Below are 19811 nucleotides of genomic sequence, written 5' to 3'. Positions count from 1 at the left end.
AGGAGAATATTTGGACCGAAGAGAGGTGAAGTGACAGGAGGTTGGAGAAAACTGCTTAATGAGGAGCTTCATAACTTGTACTCTTTTCCAAGTATAATTAGAATGATCAAGTCAAGGAGGATGAGATTTGCAGGGCATGTAAACGCACAAGGAGAAAGAAATGTATATAGGATTTTGGTGGGAAATCCAGAAAGAAAGAGACCACTAGGAAGACGTAGACGTAATTGGGAGGATAATATTGTAACGGATTTGATCAACGCGTTACCAGGCGACGGCTTCGTAAACAAGGTCCAACACCCAACAATATATGAGGCTGTGTTTTCTATGTCGTCCGTGACACGCCCAGCGGTGGTAACAGACAAATGAACTCGCAGTCTGACACGTGATATGTGTTTTCAGTGGGGTTCATGTAGAAGAATTATAAGACGTTCCAGAATAACCGTTCCCTAGCAGATGTCCTATATTTTTGCTTATTAATCATCTGCTGCCTAGCAACGGACGTCGTTTCGTTATCTGTTTGATGTCCGCTGCCTATAAACAAACGTTATTTTAGAGCCGTTCCCTAGCAACGGCTGTTTCTCAGGCTCCACAGTTTTTTTAGCAAATATGCCGCAACACATACAGTTCCGATTCGATTTCAATGGACCACATTCTAGTCACAAATAAATATGGCGTCATGTAAAGTGTGAAGTTCTTATCCGCAACTAGGCCTTCTACTCTTAAACTGAAAATCGTCTGAAAGGAAGAAAGGCTGATGTCCCCTTGAATTCGTACAATCTGAGTAAGTTTCACTATATCAGCCTGTCTTAGAGCCAGTGAAGCGATGATGATGATGATATAGAAGTCTGGGGAACTTTGTCGCTTTCAATACCCCGTGTATATTATTAAGTGAGATGGCGGAACTGAGCGATGTCTTCCTTGTCTGGGCAATACCTAGCATCAGCTGACCGAGACACGTTGGGAGCTAATCTTCCTCGTGAGTACTGAGTGACACCCACACTGTGGCCGTCTGTTGCGGGTCCCAACTTCCGTTTGTCGGTACACTGAACTCGTTCTTTGTCCAAACCAAATTACATGAAGGTCTGACCACTTCCCGGCCAGGACTGTAAGTCCCAACTTCCTTGTTTCGGAATGCGGAACCCAGTTCGTGGCCAAAATGAAATACATGAAAGCTTGGTGCCCTCTTGGAAGGAGATGCAGATCTCTACTTATGTTTATCGGAACGATACTATGTCGAAACCAAGTTTCATGAAGGTCTGAGAACTACCTTACCAGGGCTGCAGCCTTGTACTTCCTTCCTTCGGAATACCGACACAGCTTTATGTCTAAACCGAAAGTTCCGTACGGAGATATAGATACGTAATCCCGTTTTGGGGAATAAGTAAATCTGTTCCCAAACCAAATTACGAAATTAGATTAAAGTTAAATATGTTTCCACTCTTGTTTCTCGGAACACGTAACCCATCCCGTGCCCAAACCAAATCATATAAAAGTTCAAGAAACCCCTTCCTACATTACATAGCTGAACAATAAAAACCAATGCATTTTCTACCCGTTGATCGTCGTGTATTTACCAGTCCTGGGAGGCTCAAGTTTAGCATCTCGAAACTGAAACGAACCACCGGGATAGCAGGTACATACATTGTCTACGGGCTAGACGACCAAGTGTTCGGAGTTCGAGTCCTGGTGGAGGCAAGAATTTTCACTTCTTCAAGTCGTCCAGACCGGCTCTGGGGTTCACCCAACCTCCTATCCAATGGGTAACGGGTACACTCACCTCCAGCTGGTGCGGAGGTCAAGAAAACGTGGATCTATATGGCCACTCCCTCATACGCCTTCATGGCGTGGTGTTTAATTAGTTAAGCACAGGGAAAACTTTGCCTTTATCCTAACTTAAATTAAAACAATACAGTAGTTCAGTTGTTATAGAGACGGGCTACGGGTTGGGCGGCCGGTGTTTGATTCTCCACTCTGTCTATACAGACTCTTGGGCCCACCCACTGGGTACCGGGGGTTTCCCCTGGGGATAAAGCGGCACGTACTTCCATCTAGTGCCGAGGTCCACAATCATGGGGCTATACCTCCACTCCACCTACGTCTTCATGGCCTAGTGCATACCACTCGAAGCCACAGGCCTACAGTTTGAGTTGTTGAAGGCATCTTTAAATTAAGTGTATACAAAGTTTATCAATTGTTCGAAATTAACTATTCTGTTTAAACGGATTCTCTCTAACGGAAATTTGGTATACAATTTGGATATCTGAAAAGTACTACACAAATTCGTAAATCCCTTCGCAGCAAAAATATTTTCCTTTAGAATGCCGCTATACCGTTAGAATGTGATAGCCACTCTTTGCTGTCATTAATACGAAATCATAATATAATGACTGATTTCATTCATCTGCCCATAAAATTCACTTACCAATTTTCCAAAAATTGCTTACATTTTAATTTTCGATTTTTTTAAATAATTTTACCTTTAGTAACTTTCAAGTTCCGAGTAAATGCTAAAAAATTTAATGTCTAAATTCTAAAACCTTCGATTTTTTTAAATTTCTGGAAATTTGAGAGATTTGAATTCTTCGGAAATGCGAAGCATCGATAATTTCGAAACATTTCTAGTATTCGGAATATTATAACTTGAGTAATTTTGCAATTATTAAAAAAACTTAATTTTAAATTTAAACTTTTAAGAAAAGTATATTTTCATAGTTTCTTCATACTCTATGTTCCCTTTTCATTTTTAAATTTTAAAAATTTTTTAATTCATAAAATTTTCATAAATTGATATATTCGCATATCCCACTGCGCTTTCACCTCATGCATTCCACTTCCTATGGGTCTGATCATCCACTTAGGATTGTGGAAAAATTGTGGAGACATGTAATATCAACCACTTTGCTAGCGTTCGGCATTTAAAGGCTGCTTCTCCCGCCTTTTTCCAATGCTTCTCCAGCTACAGAGGTTATTCAGAATAAGAGGTGAAGGTGAAAGGTAATAATGTCTCTGCTTCATTAATCACAAGGCCAGGAACACGCGTAGTGAGTGCAGATGTAGGCCCGCACATTTTCCATCCCGGCACTAGCAGAGGGTGAGTGGGAAAATTCACGGCTCTGTCGCTGTCTCCAAGGGAATGAGCCACCGGTACCCAATGGGTAGGAATCTCGGTGTGACCCTGTGTCGGTATGGATGCGCTTCAGAACAGAAACACCATTTCCCCTGTCGGATATCTTAACTTTTCTAACTTACAGCACACTCAGTGACCGCCTCTGTGGTCTAGTGGTCAGAGTTTGATTCCCGACACTACCAGATTTTTTTCTGAGAAGTAGTGGGTCTGGAAGGGGGTCCGCTCAGCCTCGTGATGATAATTGAGGAACTATTTTAAGGAAATAGCGGCTCCGGTCTAGAAAACCGAAATTAAGGACGGTGGGGATTCGTTGAGCTTACCACGCGACACCCTCTATCCGCTGAGGTTGGCACTAACTTCGATGACAAGCGGCGGTCGCTCGGTCGGTATAGTTCGCTTGCGGACTATATCAGGGATTTTTTTTTTTTTTGCAGCGCAATCAATACATTGACAGAGTTACTCCCGACCACAGGGACGAGAGAAAGTTAAAGCCAGGCTGATGTCAAATGGTTCAAGATTAATTTTAACTTGGTTCATCCTGGTCCGTCACACTAGCAATAGTATGAAAGATCATCCAAGCCGTCCAGTGTGGTTGGTAAATATTTTTTTTAATAATTCATTCTTCACATGTTTTGGTCGGAGCGACCATCTTCAGAAGGACACATCAATACACGCGGGAACCACTATTACAATATCAATGGTTACTAGTAGTTTCCGCATGTAATGATGTGTCCTTCTGAAGATGGTAGCTCCAACCGAAACATGTAAAGGATGAATTATTAAAAAAACATTTATCAACCCCACTGGACGGCGTTGATGAACTCTTCAAGGTTACATTTTTTATGGAAACGCTGAGGAACATCAGGAATAACTGTAATTGTATATTCAATACTCAGGACAATATTCGAACCCGATACCTCCGGAATAAAAGTCGAATATGAGACAGTAAGAAATTCCACATGTGATGGATTGCCGCGCGTAGACTACCACCCATAAGGAAAGGAACATCGTCAAGAGCTTTCAATAAAATTTTTATTGATTATGGTACACATATAGCAACATTATTTACAATTTAAAATCTCAACAATGGCATGAATTCAAAAGACGTCAAATACAAAATTATACAGGAAAAAATGACCTTAAATAAATTAAATTGTAAAGAGATTTTAAATTTATTACATTTCACTTATATCAAAACATGGTAATTTTTTATTCCTATGATATCATCAGAACAAACAAAGAGAAACTCTTTGACACTTAAAAGAGGACAGTGAAATTAAATACGTGTGCCATCTATGAGGAACTGTAAGTACTAACCGCACAGCAACCATAAGGGTATCTCGTAAGTAAATCATGATATTTTAAGACTGCAAGTATGAGTTTAAATGCAACTCAAACTCTAGCAACTTTATGGAGCATTCAGAACGTCATGAATTTGATGTTTATCGTATGGCACCTTCTTTTGTTTTCTCAAATGCAGTTCATTTTTTTATTTTATGTTCATTTATCGCTAAGAGAAACTAAGTCAAACTTGCCATTTTCTTCGTAGATTATTTGAAGTATATTTATAATAAAGAAACTGTTCAGGTTAGAAATTATTTTCTCCAACATCCTGCGAACTGTCACTAATATAATTAATTACATTGTATTTAGTGTAACTTTTATTATGAGTTAGAATTCTTTTCGTTTTGCTGAAGTACTTGTAAATGAATAATGGAAAACAAAATTAACGGTTTTTTCCAGTGTTGCGTAAACAAAGAATATATTTTGAAAAGAAATAAATGTACCTTGACATATCTCCAAATGTGTCAGTTATAATCGATTCGTCACGTTGAAACTGGAAATACATAAATAGAAGGAATATATATAAATTAGAATGGAGAGTTCAATAACGGAAAAAGTTTTATGGAAAACAAATATGGACAGCTTAATTTTCGTTTGCTGTTCCTATAGCGATCTTTACAGTGAATCCCGGATTACAATGTGTTGTGCTTAAGAAACTGTGTGTTATTCGGTGTACTTTTATGAAAGCCTAAAGGCATATGCAAGAATAAAAGTACAACTCGTACGTGTTATTGTAACTAATCATCAGATTATAACCTAGAATCATCTTCAGCCAAGAATCTTGGTAAAAAAAAAAAAGAAGTTAATTTACGAACGATATTTCAGGTAAATATAAACAATAGAGCCTTGTGCAGATAAAAGCAATAGCATATATGTAAAATCATGACTCAGTCGTTAATATTTACTTTATTTTTGGCAGTTCAATATGCATTTTGCTGTTAGCATAAGAATTTTTAATAACACTTAATATTATTGGGTTTCTGGGTCTAATTCTTGTGCTAGCATTCCGAATAGAATATAACTTTTCGGAAACTTTACGTGAGAAACAGAAAAGATCCAGATTACGAAACCTTATGTTCTGTTTGACATACCGGATAAGTGGAAACGTCAAGAAACTCAATAATATAAAAAGTTAATATTCCATGAAGAATGTCGTCTTCTGGGATATGGCGCCGTGTAGATATTGTGTAAACCGACATTTTGGAGGAACTTATCGCCTCCATATTCAGGGTATAAAAATCCGTGAGCGAGGTACCAGCGTGAGCAGGTGGCTACAGGTGATACGTTCCTCCGAAACGTCGGTATACACAATATCTACACGTCGCCACACTCCAGAAGACTGCATTCTTCATAATCACCGCCGTGAAAACCTCAAATCTTACCTAATATTCCATCATCTCTGTTCTTCACAATTTTAGAATTATGCTTAATGACATAGGAAAATTATATATATATATATACTCCTGGATAGAATTTAGATAAGCAATATTCTAAAATATCCTCATTTAACCTTCCAGTATTTCAGTATTTGTGTCAGAATAAGGCTGGGGCCACACGAGCGCACAAAATGCGTCCGTTGTAACGAACGTCGTGACGTCCATTGTAGAAATAAAAAAGAGAGACGAATGCTAAGCTTTCTTCTGGCTCCATTGCAGACAAAAAACTACGCACCGCATTCTGCAACTGTGTGGTGTCCTCAGCAACGTCCGTCATAAAGTACGTTCGTTGCAACGGACGTACTTCGTGAGCTCGTGTGGCCCCAGTCTAAGAGGCAAATAAAAAAAGTAAAGGTGTCCCTGTTCTTAATTACTTAAGCACTAAACCACGAAGATATACAAGACAGAGTACATTTTGATTTCTCCTTGTCTTAAATATTCCGACTGTCCGAGAATTCTAGAACCAATACCAGATCCAAGTGCAAGAATATGTAGGGTTTATTCTTTTGTATAGGATTGATGGCTGGACCCACATACAAGAAACCAATGAATTCAACAATCATTACTTACTTACTTACTCATGGAGCTGAGCCCTTCTGGAGGAGTCGCAAATTCCGCAGCTACTCAAGAATTTCCCAGCATTTTATGGAACCCGAAGGTTCAGTACCGTGTTCAGAAGGGCCCTCCACTGGTCCCTATCCTGAGCCAGACCTATCCAATCCGTACCATCCCATCCTATCTCTCTAAGATCCTTTCTAATATTATCCACCCACCTACGCCTTGGTCTTCCTTGTGGTCTCTTTCCTTGTGGCTTTCCCACCAATATCCTATATGCATTCCTCGTCTCTCACATTCGTGCTACACGACCTGCCCATCTCATCGTCTTTGACCTGATAATTCTAATTATACTTGGAGAAGAGAACAAGTTATGAAGCTCCTCATTATGCAGTTTTCTCCAACCTCCTGTCACTTCAGCTCTCTTCGGTCCAAATATCCTGCAAGATATCCTGCTACACGCAGCCCGTTTGGACCACTTAATTAGGAATGAAATCTAAATTATCTCTGAGGTTGTCGAACCATATTTGGGTTACCCTCACACTCGGAAGAACTTCTGTAATTTGGCAAGACGAGAGTGTCGTATGCCTCAGAAATTAACGAGACAATGAAATAAAGAGACATGCAGATTAAGAGGGTAGGGTGGGTCACCTTGCTACCACTTCCATGGTTCTTACTTGGCTTACACTTCGACCCTGAGAATTGAGTTGATATATTCTTCCGAAACGTCTGCTGACTTCCTCAGGGCTGGGCTGCGTTATATCCCTGAAGACAGTAGCCTTTACAGCTAACGTTTTGAGAACCTCAACCCCAACCCCAACCCCAACTTCGTGAAAAATATCGGAACGTGAGGGCTGGAATGAAATTCTTCTTCTCGTTCCGCCACTATCGCTGCAAAAACTCTTGTCAGTTGCTTTGGGGTGCCCTCAGTTCATTCATTCTTCTGCTACGTCATTATATCTAAGGGAAATACCAACGATAAGAACTATCCCCATCAAATAAGAAACATCAAAGCCTCTCTCTGCTTTCTCGGTTCCAGACAGTTCTTTCAATTTGCAGTGCTAGAATCACTTTACCATGAAGTAACAGTGTTTTGAAGTTCCATGTTAGATTTCTTTGGAAAATGGATGTGAATTACAGTAAAACTTGGTTATAGCAACAACGGTTTCTGCGACACCTTGTCTATTGCGTCAAATATTCAATGGTACGAACTAATTCCACATAAAGCAACTGTTTTTAAAGTTTAAGTTTAAAGTTTAAAGAGAAAGTTAAAGTGATTCGTGAAATCTTGTGTGTATTGTCAGTGAAAAGCGCTGTAATATGTCTTTGATATTACACATTTGGGCAATTCCACGTTAATGTTACGTTAGTCTGTACTTAACTACGTATTTCACTAAAAAAAAATGCAACATTTTAACTCGGTTTTGGTAGATTTTTACGTGACTAACATAAGGCTACTGTGGAAGTGCCCATTTCGGTTACAACGACATTCGTTTATAACGACACCATTTTTAGGTCCTTTGATGACGTTATAACCAAGTTCTACTGTATATGCAACACCCTGCTTTTTTTTTAACAAGCTCAGTGTTACAGAACCTTTCTAAAACTATTCGTGATGGGTTACAAAAAGATTAATGTTCCGCATAAATGTACGTAGCATAATTATAATAAACAAAAATTATTCTTACCAAAACAGTTTTCGAAGTTTATATGCTTATGCCCTAATATCGCTACAATATGTATTATTATCTGCAGAGAGGCTGCTTGCTCCTAGGCCTTGCTTTTGTTTGGTGCAATTATCATACTTAATTAAGACAAAAACAAAGGCAGGAACAAATAATACCGGTGAATATGTCGGAAACCTACAGTAAAACAAAATAAAATATCATAGTTTTTTTCTGATTACAAACTTTTGGGGCATTACGTACCTACGTCACTGCCACATATATTTATCTAGCTCAATACCATATTCCAAAAAATCTGATAACCTTAAGGGAAGCTCTTCTCTCAATTTTGAGTGGAAGATTGAAGAAAATAACAACAGTTTTCCTTTTTCGTTCTCCATTTTCTGATTATTAGCTTTCATTTTTCACATTTCCAGTCGATGGAGGAACACAATTAACAGCATTACAAAATCTTACGGCTGCGGTAATTGGGAGAACGCTGCATTTCCGTGAGACAATGATCCCAACCTGACCTACCCGAAAGCTCATTTACCTTATAAATAACATCTTAAAACACCTGACAACCTTCAAATCGGTCTTATTTCCTTACTTTTTAATTTGTTACTCAAAAATGGGATGTGTAATAAATATTAAATGGTGAACGAAATGAAAGACGAATCAGAAGTGGAGGGGGAAACTGACCGTTCACCTCAGAACTAATTAGTTAATCGCTTTTATTAATACGTCATTTGTTTCCGTTCTTGGGTTTTAGTATTTATGATGCTCGCCTGTAATAGCCAAGTTGCTGCTGGAAATCGCTCAGGTAAGGGATCTAAACAGAATTACTATAACAACACCATCTGGACCCTTCTCTCCTTTGCATAACACTCCTCAGATATAGCGGATAGACTGGCAGGTAAAGTCCATCTGATTTACAAAAAAGTAATTTGGCAAGAGTAAACATAAGAGAGAAAGAAAACAACAAGGATTCAAATTCATCAAATTTTTTCATTCAATGGGTTAAACACTGATCTATTTCCCTTTCGCATCTTCTTCATAGCCCTGTATACTGTTTGCTCCTCCTTCTGAGGCTGATCCATCATAACTCGGCTCAATGGATTTGGTAATACTGTAACTATCAGCTGAGCCACCGTTACCAGAGCTTCCTTCACTTCCGTTGCTCTGATAACTGTTCTGATAATTATACGATCCCTGGCCTTGACCTGGTACGACGGTATTAGTGTACTTCTTGACACCAACAGGTTCATTGACGACAGTACCGGGGTACTTCTCATCAGCTCCAACTGGAGCTGAAACCCCGTAGCTGGCACCCACAACCACACCTATCGAGCCTTCGTGGTGCCCTATGGTGGCTCCTGTGCTGCCGGTGGCACCAGAGTAGCCATCATAACCTCCTAGGGATCTTCCGGCGTCATACAACACAAGTCTTACAGGTTCTGCGTGTTGCTGCACAGCGACAGGGACAGGATGCGGTACAGGGACAGGGTACGATACAGGGACGGGCACTGGTTTAGGGACGTGCACAGGCACAGGGACGTCCCGTCGAATTGGGTAGGGAACCGGGACCGGGACGGCGACTGTCTTGGTGACCCTGACGGTTCGTACAGGCAGTGGGAACCGAATGGTGTGAGTAGTCTCCTCTGCCCTGCCCAGATCAATAGTCTCCACGCCGTGCGGGTAGTCGTGAAAACCACGCTTCCAGCGGTACCCAGAAGAGGAGCAGATGGCCAGGACCGCAATCAGCTGCAAATGTATCTATGAAAGAAAGAAATGTGGCTCAGTTTTAGACCAAGTTACGTTGCTTACGCATATTTGTTCCAGGAGAGCCATACGTCAGGCGCGCGGAGCATAACAGGACTGTCAAAATGTGGTGTGATTCAGGGAGGGGTATCGACGAAACAGGAAAATGAGATGAGACAATTACTTCAACTGGAATAAGTGCAACAATTTTACGTAACCGTTTATCTGTCATTTTCTTGGTCGAGAAATTCCCAGACATTTACTTGATTACGTACCACAGTCGGCATAGCGACTGGCTACGAGCTGGACGACCGAGGAGTTTGGAGTTCGAGTCCCTGTAGGGTCAAGGCTTGTCTCTTCTCCATGCCGTCCAGACCGACCCTGGAGTCCTCCCAAACTTCTACACAATGGGTACTGAGACTCTTTCTCCGGGGGTAAAGCTGCCGGGGCATCAAGCTGACCACTCACCTCCAACTAGTGCCAAGGTCAAGAAAATGTGGATCTATACATCCATTGCCCCATACGCCTACATGGCTTAGTGCTTAATTGGTTAAGCACAGGGACAACTGTGTTATAAATCATAATCTATATGCTGCACTTATTTTTATTTTACGAGCCGCATTTTATTAATATGAAAATATAAATATATCTTGATCTAAGGCAACGGACACTGTCTCACAGCTTCACTGCTCTAAGATTCGTCAAATGTTTTCCGAGACAATGCACCAACAAACTGCAGGACAGACTCCATATCATGCAATCCATTACGTCCAACTCGAGGCACTTTGCGTTCCCTCAAATCTGGAGTTTTCATTCCACTCTGATAGGTGGCAGCATGCAACAGCTATTTCCATCACGTAGAGTGAGAGTGCTCCCACAGGCGTCAATTAGAAACCTTTTTGGTGATATTGCGTGACACTTGTTTACAGTGAGTCTCATTGTGTATAATGGCTGTCGTTATCCGTTATCTACAGCAGTGGCTGTACACTTTCTACTGTCTCTTAAAGATATTTGTTTATTTAGAGCACTGAAGGTCAATGACTCACTTATTTTCCTTCGTTCTTTCATAGCCAAGCGTGTTCGTGCACAACTATACACTCCGGACACAATCTCACGCAGCTTACTGTCTGTCGTGACCGAGGTTTACCATTGTATTCTTTAGTTTTCCAGGAATATATAATAGGCCACGAATACCTACTCTCATCTGAGTATTTACTTGGAATACCTAATTATTTTTCCTTTTAATTTGACGCCCTACAGCAGCTGCATTCCAAAGCTAACTCTGCGGAAACAATCCCGCTTACTTCCGAACGCGGAGATTTATTTCCGTGCTCGCAGGAGCCAGTCAGTGGGCCCATACGAATCCAGTTCGGCACAGAGCTATGTTATTAGCAGCCGGGGCAAGAGGTTTTTCTTTATTCCACAGCTTCTAAGAGTTATCCTGGGACCCACCCAGCCTCCTATCCAATGGGTACCGGGAGCTATTTCCCTGGGGGTAAAACGGCAGGGGAGTGAAGCTGATCGCTTATCTCTCTCTAGTGTCGAGGTCAAGTATGGTGGAGCTATACCTTAACCCCACACAGCTTCATGGCGTGGTGCTTAATTAGTTAAGCGCAGAGACAAGTTTATCTTTAACACACACTAACACCATATTCTTTTAAAATTACTTTTAGCAACACCCTTCCATGGGCACCTCCGTCTCCCGTTTGATCTTTCCTTAAAGAATGTCCAAATAAAATGTCATCTATGCCATGAGCCATGTATGTTCCGCCCAATCCTTCCTTCTCGAGTAGATTGTCCCAGCAGTTTCTCAGGAGAGCAAATTGTTACGCTTCTTATTACGCAGCCTTCCTCAAGTTTCCGTTACTTCCTCCCTACATGTATTTAAACATCAAACCATGAAGACGTATGGGGGAGTGGAGATACAGCCCCTTCGTTCCTTAACCTCTGTAGTAGAGGGAGTTGAGTAGTCACCTTCACAGCACTGCGATTTCGCTCCGGAGGAAGCAGCTCCGGTCACGAACTGGAACAGATGAGTTTCAATCGCATCCGGAATTTGTCTGGGGCCTGTGAAGAAAAGGTAGGAGTTCAGCCCCTGTCGGGAAACTAACCACTGTTCCTCTGGTTTCCATCCCGTAGCGTTGTAGCTCCCTGATAGATCCAAATACTATTCTCAGCCCACCGTAAACTTCATTATGCGTAATGTCACAGAGCAAGTGGAACACCCACACAAAAGAGAAGTATAAATAAAACGTATCTGCATTTTAATATATACGCGTCTATCTGAACCGCAACTTCAGCTTCTGCAAGTAATTTTCACTTTTCAGAGTCTCATTTTGATAGCGAACGAAGCACGTTTTACTTTCACTATACTGCTGTCACTTTACCCCTACCTGGCCGGTAACTTCTTCAGCAGTCACAGAAACCTGTTCCTGCAGGGCAGTGCCCCCGCCGCGCGAAAGCGTGCTTCTTCGCACTACTCGAGTTAGATTAGGTTGGAATTTGATAAACATATTTCGTTCCAGATCGCAGAGCATGTTTTTTTCTTGAAAGGGATGGAGAAATACAGCCTATTGACGTTCCTATTAGGCGTACACATTCTATGAGACTGTGGTAATGCGGTAGGTACGGAAGTACGGTCTTTTAGATGGAAGCAGGCTGATGGTTACTGTCCAGAAACATAATATATATGTACTAATGAATATTGGTTGCCGGTCACGGTAGCCGAGCGGTCTAAGGCATGCACTGTCTTCGCTCGCTCGGAAGCCGAGATCGTGGGTTCGAATCCCACTCAGGGCATGGATGTTTGTGTGCGTTTTTCTGTGTTTGTCTACAGGTAGAGGCCTTGCGACGAGCTGATCACTCGCCCAAGGAGTCCTACCGTATGTGTAAGATCTAGAAAAACCGAAGTGAACGGAGAAGTTCATGGAGGTAGGCCTAGGCCCACTGGGGCTGTAGTGCCAAGGGAAAAATGAATGTTGTTTAGCGAATCAGATACTAAGTAACATAGCATTTTTTTTCAAAGTATGGTGGTGCAGTATGCGTTTAATTTCTCCAGCTCCCGAAGCAGTTGCGAATAATTACAGGTGACAGGGGTGTTACAGGATGTAACTGATTGGATCGCGACGATAAAAAATAAGTTTCTTACGTAGTGCCGCCAACATCCAGACAAATTTCCGTTAATCAATTCTGTCGGCAAGTTCATTTTGATATCAGTCATTGTCATCTGCAACCTCTGGCTTGTACTTGGTTCCTTCTAACCAAGGATTTAATCTTAATTCACTTCGCATCCTATGGCCTGAATAGACGGAGCGGTAAATTACTTGCAGCAACGTCGTGATAGGCGACAGTTGAGTGACACGGACAAGCTGCTTTGTGTATAACTTCACAACGGTACGCCCTTTAACTTCTTAGATTCGTTGTAACCTCTTCTGTTTCTCTTATCGAATCCAGGAAAGATCATTGACTCAAGCTTGACTGCTTCTTTCGCGTTGTGGTTAATATTCATTTGGAATAGGTTCGCTCGCGTCCAGCCGCGGCTTCTTGTGAACATGGTAATCAACATCAGGCTTTATATGAGACCTTGAATTCCTTAAGCAGCTGAGGTCCTATCATTTTCCCGAGAATTAATCTATTCAAGTTAGCTACTTCCGTTTCGTTCTTGAAATGTAACTGCGCATTGACACTAATCCGATATAATGCCTTTCAGCTAGCCTGTGAAGGTACAGGAATAGGGATGTAATCATTACTGAACCATGTATTTGTGAGTGAAACCTCAACAGAACAGAAGCGTTCTACGCGTTACTTGCGGAAGATGTATACATAAGCTCCCGAAATCTTCGTCGAAACTTTTGTTAAATTTGTTGCGGAAGTCTTTCTCCAGCGCTTACATAACACGGGTATGTGGGTTGCAATGAACAATTACTACTTCATTTTAGCGGAAGATTTGGTTTACGTTGCTAACATTTTATTTACATGCTCACTAAACAAAGCTGGTGGCTTGTAGCCCGCAAGCGAACTATACCGACCGAGCGACCGCCGCTTGTCGGCGCAGTTAGTGCCAACTTTTGCGGATAGAGAGTGTCGCGTGGTCAGAGAAACGGTTCCTCACGGCAGTTAATCTCGGTGTTCTAGACCTGAGACGCTCTTTCCTTGAAATTGCTCCTCAATTATCCTCACGAGGCTGAGTGGACGCTGTTCCAGACCCACTATTTGTCAGAAAATCTGGTAGCGCCGGGGATCGAACCCGAGACCTCTGGATATGTAGCCAGGAACTCTGACCACTAGACCACAGAGGCTGTCTACATGATCACTATGGTATGTTAGAGTGCTTCTGTGCCCATGAAATGCGTGTAGAAGTGGCGTATTCTGGGTTTCAGCACATATAGCTTCACTCCTGGGGAGAAAAACCACCATTGCCAAGGGGCACAAGGTTCCATCGGCCCACAGAGTCTAGCTGTATGCTGTGACGAAGAGAAAGCTCCCCTGTCCGGTGTGACAAGGCAATCTTGCAATCTTCGTTTGACCCCGGACTTTCTGAAGTGGACGTATCTGGATTTTAATTGGCATTAATTCAGGTTTCGAAGCAAAATTGCTATCTAGTTAGTGACCTAAACGGAAGACTGGCACATATATGTGGTTCACCTCTACTAATTAAGTCACTTTTGGTCTGAAAGGGGATATTACCTCGATTTTTTGTTTCTGTACCCAACCTGCCTAAGCTTGGCGACAGAATTCTTGTGACGTAGCAGATGCTTACATCCTTTTTCCAACTAAGGTACGAGACGGTGTGGGGCTCTGAATATCGCATGTATTAATAACCTTTGACAAGTCGGTTAATCCCCGAGCTGCAGCCTGCTTGTCAGGTGACCAATGACATTCACGTGAAGCCTTGACCAGAAGCGAGTGTTAAGTCAACAATTCAAATAGGAGTACCGTAAATTTCATTCGAATCTTGACTCAGAAGCCGGCTAGAAGTGTTAAATTCATTTGTAGCTAAGTATTTTGATTTCTTTTAGGGTCTGTCGTTAGGGTAGAAACACTGTCATCTCTTAGATCACTTGCTAGATGTGTAAATCCTGTAAATTATTCTTGCAACAGCCCTTCTAAGTCTACTTTTTATATTCTTTGTATCATATCAAAATCAAGATAGAATATTTCTACGTCAACGCTGACACCAACTCATTAAGAGTCAACACTAATCTGATGTTTAACCGATATTTACAAACTTTAACTGTAATTACCTGCTGTTTGTAAGTGTATACGGACGTCTACAGTGCAGCAGTGTATGAAGTTCTCACAGTGGCCTTTATGAAGATCATGTCTTCTGGGATAAAACTCCTTGTATACCGTTAAACCGACATTTCGGAGTAACCTGTCACCTCCAGCTTTAGGATCGAAGACGGTCAGATCTTGCTGTCTTCTCTATGTTCATTTCTTCCTTGGTTTATTCTTCGGTGCTGAAGATGGAGGAGACATGTTCCTCCTAAACGTCGGTTGACTTTCAACGGACTACACAGCAGATAAATATTGTTTCTGGACATTATCCATCGTCCTGTTTTTATTTAAAACACAATGTTTCGGCGACTGGGTAGGTTTTAGATGGAGACGGAGACCGAAACCAGTCTCCGAAACGTTGTGTTTTAAACAAAACCAAGACGATGAATAATGTTCAGGAACATAATATTTGTGTTAATGCACCATCGTCACTAACTTTTAGATCTTATGGACAACACAGTTTTTTATACCAGAGGATAGAAATCCTCATCTACAATAGTAATATCAGTGGCCTTGATTTCAGTGCTTCGTGTGATTTACCTATTCTGTCCTTTTTTTTTTATTCGCTCAATGGGGGGTGGAGTCCAACTGGGTCCACTCGGCACGGCGGCCACTGATTGGCCTATTGTAGAATACCCCCGGTGATTATGATGATGGAGAATTTGGTGGAATGAAGATTGGCAAGGGAAACCGAAATACTCAGAGAAAACCCGCCCAAGCGCCACTTTGTCCTCCACAAATCCCACTTGACCAGACTCGAGCTCGAACCCGGCCCGCCGCGGTGGGAAGCCAGCGACTAACCGCTTGAGCTATGGAGCGGCCCTCATTCTGTCCTTTCAGAAGCTCCCAGATTTCGTCTAGCATTACCCCCCCCCGTACACCCTGCGATAAGTTTTCCGCTACCTGCCAAATCCATGAAGTTAGTCGACTTCACACGATGGCGCCCGAAATGTATGTTGCACGTGGCTCGAGCTGCTACGTGAGTAGTTGAACAATGCGAGATCTTCGCCGAACGGTAATTTAACACTGTTTCTACTCAGTAGCAATTCAATTTAATGACTGAGCCAGAACAGATGATCTGTTCAAGCGTTATTGAATTTATTGACATTAATAAGCCATACCAAATAACTTAACCTTGCTTTAGCACAGCGAGATAGTTATCAAGAAATTTGAAAGGCGCGGTTCAATATCACAGAGAGATGAATTTCACGCGTTATCTTACTCTTCTGTGAGAAGAACTGTTATCATGTAAAACGATAACGTTTGATCAGGTTTTCGTGCAAAATAGGATTACGTAACCAATAATTTAAATTCGACCATCAAACTTCAGTGCAGACGCCAGTATAAAATTCAATCACGATTATTTCCCTAATGTCCCGATGTAAAATTGGTGTGGATGAACAAAGAGACAAGACATCCAAATATGCGTTTACACTATGAAGTAATGCAAGAAATAAATCAGCCTGCGAAACATTACGTAACGGTGTCTTTGGCCTTGTAATCGGGCTTCATTATAGATTATTTTTCTCGGAAACTCATAGATATATCGGGGAAACTACTATGACTTTAGCGAAGTTCCCATAGGCACGGAAATAATTACAATTTTTTAAAATTTAACTGTTAATTTGCATGCGGTTATTTTCTGTACCACCAGATTTAACATTAAGTAACTCAGAATTCCGTATTCCGTATTGAGGGGGTGGGTTTCCCCATGCACTTAGACCGGTTACTGGTCCATTGTGCGTCCCCCTTTAATTTCTACTGTCTCCATACCCTACCGGTACTGGTGCTTACTATCAGTCCCTTTCTGCCAGCGATGTTCCAACCTCTTACTGGCAGTGGTATCTAATAGTTAGTCCCTTTCTGTCAGCGAGGTCGTCCCTCCTCTGGCAGGGGTTCCTAGTCCCTTTCTGCCAGCAAGGTTTCTACCCTCTACTTGGTAGTGGTATCTAATACTTTAGTCCCTTTCTGTCAGAGAGGTCCCCCCTCCTCTGGCAGTGGTACCTGATACTTCCCCCATCTACCGGAGGAATTGGAAACTAGTTGGGCGGGAAACTTGGCCTAATTTTGCTCAGAGGTCTCCTAGAGACATGAGGTTCTTTTACGTGCCGTAAATCTACGACACGGGACCCACGGCTTAAAGTCCCTCCCGGAGGACTTGTTCCCTGAATTTTTCCGCCCTTAAAAATTCCACGACCTCCGCCGGGTTTTTGAACCCGCGTACCTTGAGTCATTAGGTGGGAACGTTACCCCTAGACTACGGAGGCCGCTAAGTAACTCGGGATACTGCAGACATATTTTCTTTATGGGTTTCGTTTGGTTCTCAGAGTAATAATCTAAAAGTGAAAAGATACCCGTATTTGTAAGTCAATGGAAATGCAGCCTGTCTCCTTGGCGGCAGAAACCCAATGTAATCATTACTTGAACCTTTCAATTCTCGTCATCGTAATGTACGTAACAATTAACAATAGATGCAGAATATTTGATGTTATATATTGAGAACTGAAAGCCTAAATTCATATCATTGCGTACGTGTGTGTCTTCTTTGTCCGCTATGACTGACAGAAAACCAATTCGGCTATCACTTCCCTGGTCGTCATTGGTCAATAATCGTGTCAATAGTTTCTGTGTTGTATGTCCTTAACCAACTTACTTGCCTACTTAATATGTTCCTCATACCTTTACGGTTTCGAAGTTGTTTTTCTCCATGTTCATCATTTCACAGACGGTAGGACCCCTTGGACAAGTGATCAGCTCATCGCAAGGCCTCTACCTACCTAAACACTGGACAACACGAACAGACAATAAACGCATACATATACCAAACAGTCATGCCTTGTGTGGGATTCGAACCCACGATCCAGGCTTCCGAGCTAGAGAGGACAGTTCATGCCTTAGGCGGTTACTGTCACCGGCCTCAGTCGTTAAACAAGCCATAAATAAAAAAGGAATATGCGATTAAAAAGTTGTATTTTGAGTGATTTCATAGGCTGTACTTGATATTAATTCTATCGCCCAGAATTTATTCTCATGTATAATTCCAAATCTCCTTCAACATACATAACCGTCAAACTACCTTAAATCAAGAGTGAATATAACAATTTACTAGTATAGGGTCAATTCAGCGTCATTAAACAAGCTAAGAATCAATATTTATTCCATTATGTGATTGTAAGGCCGCGTCATAGCTCAAGCGGTTAGTCGCTGGCTTCCCACCGCGGCGGCCCGGGTTCGAGCTCGGGGTCTGATCATGTGGGATTTGTGGTGAACAAAGTGACGCTGGGGCAGGTTTTCTCCGAGTACTTCGGTTTCCCCTGCCAATCTTCATTCCACCAATTGCTCCACAATCACCCTCACCTATCACCTGCTGCTGATACAATAGGCCAGAAGTGGCCGCAGTACAAGGAAGTTAGTCCCACCCCACTAGCAATAAAACAAATGCGATGGTAAACATGTGCCTAGATTGAGCAGGTCACGTGACACGAGAAGTTGCTCGCATGGCGTCGACACAGCATCTCTAAATAAAGCAACAAGCAACTCACCAGCATTGTTCCCATTTCCCCTCACAACTGAATTCGTGTGTGTAGCCGCAGAGAAACTGAAGTGGTTTCAAGTTCTAGGCCACCTTTATATATAAACGGCCAGCGAGAGAACAGCTGTGACGACTAGGCATTCCTTTTGATTGGTGAGAAGGTGTTGGGACAGTTTTATCTAAACTCAAGGAGTAAACTGTAAAAACTTTCCCGCTAAGAAAAGTGAACAGCTGTGTAAAAGAAGAGGAGGAGGGGGGGAGGCAAGTCTGCAGACGGCCACATCAGCCCTGATTAGTTCCGGAAGGCTGGCCTCCTCACTCCGTACCCGGAACTCAGAACGCCACAGGTTCTGCGAACTTTTCAGGGGGCTTAGAGCAAGCAGGATGGTGCGACGGTAACGCTGGAGAGGTACCTAGTTCGAGCTCCAGTCGAGTTGACTTCTTTCCTGAAGCGCGTCAGCACTAGAAACGCACAATGCTCATTCTAGATGTTCAAAAATAATCGAAAAAATCAATGGACTGTTCTTCAGACACTGCTACCAATACTGCCACGAGTTTATGGCTCCGTGACTAATAATAACGATTTATTAACACCTTCTTGTACAATCTCTGTTAATCACAATCAATTACATTAACTCACAACTAATCTTGAGCGGAATCCTTCTTCCTTGACTGCCGAGTACTCGCTCCATTCTCGTTTTCCGACTGACTTCTGATTTACGACTGGACTAGTTATATAGACTCGAGAGGGACTCATAGAAAACACAACCGTTGCCCAGCAATGTATATATGCGAACCATACAGAAAACACCTCTTCCTCTATTGTATTTACAGCGTGTTGCATAGAAACGGAAGTTATCCGATTGTTACATGCGCATTTGTTGCTGCGAGAACGTGTCCACAGAGTCGTTGCCCAGCAACGGGTCTATATGTCACAGTACTAAGAAGTAAGAAATTTGGGGGAAAAGGAAGTATGCATAACAAATGAGGCGGAAAGCCCAAAAGAAAGGGACTACTTGGGAGATATTCTTGCATTTGTGCTTTACTTCACGACTCTGTCAGAAAGTGCAACATTTAGATTCGACGGGTGAGAATCTGGAAGGAAGCGGTTGTGG

General features: G+C 42.1%; 2 protein-coding genes across 3 annotated transcripts in view; both read right to left on the bottom strand.

Moving 5' to 3' along the window:
• The window catches only part of LOC111872784 (mitochondrial ribonuclease P catalytic subunit), a 516563-nt gene that overhangs the window by 330584 nt on the left and 166168 nt on the right, over nt 1-19811 (bottom strand). The gene's annotated exons all lie outside the window — the stretch shown is intronic.
• LOC111872786 lies at nt 7987-18744 on the bottom strand. Its single transcript, XM_023866957.2, has 2 exons — nt 18707-18744; nt 7987-9902 (listed from the first exon to the last, which is right to left on the bottom strand). The coding sequence occupies exons 1-2, from the start codon at nt 18719-18721 to the stop codon at nt 9159-9161; spliced, it is 759 nt and encodes a 252-aa protein (XP_023722725.1). The 5' UTR covers nt 18722-18744; the 3' UTR covers nt 7987-9158.

The sequence above is a fragment of the Cryptotermes secundus genome, unplaced genomic scaffold (assembly GCF_002891405.2).
Source record: "Cryptotermes secundus unplaced genomic scaffold, Csec_1.0 scaffold79, whole genome shotgun sequence".
NCBI lineage: Eukaryota > Metazoa > Arthropoda > Insecta > Blattodea > Kalotermitidae > Cryptotermes > Cryptotermes secundus.
Note: the sequence above shows the minus strand (reverse complement) of the source record. Positions and strands in the feature narration are given on the sequence as shown.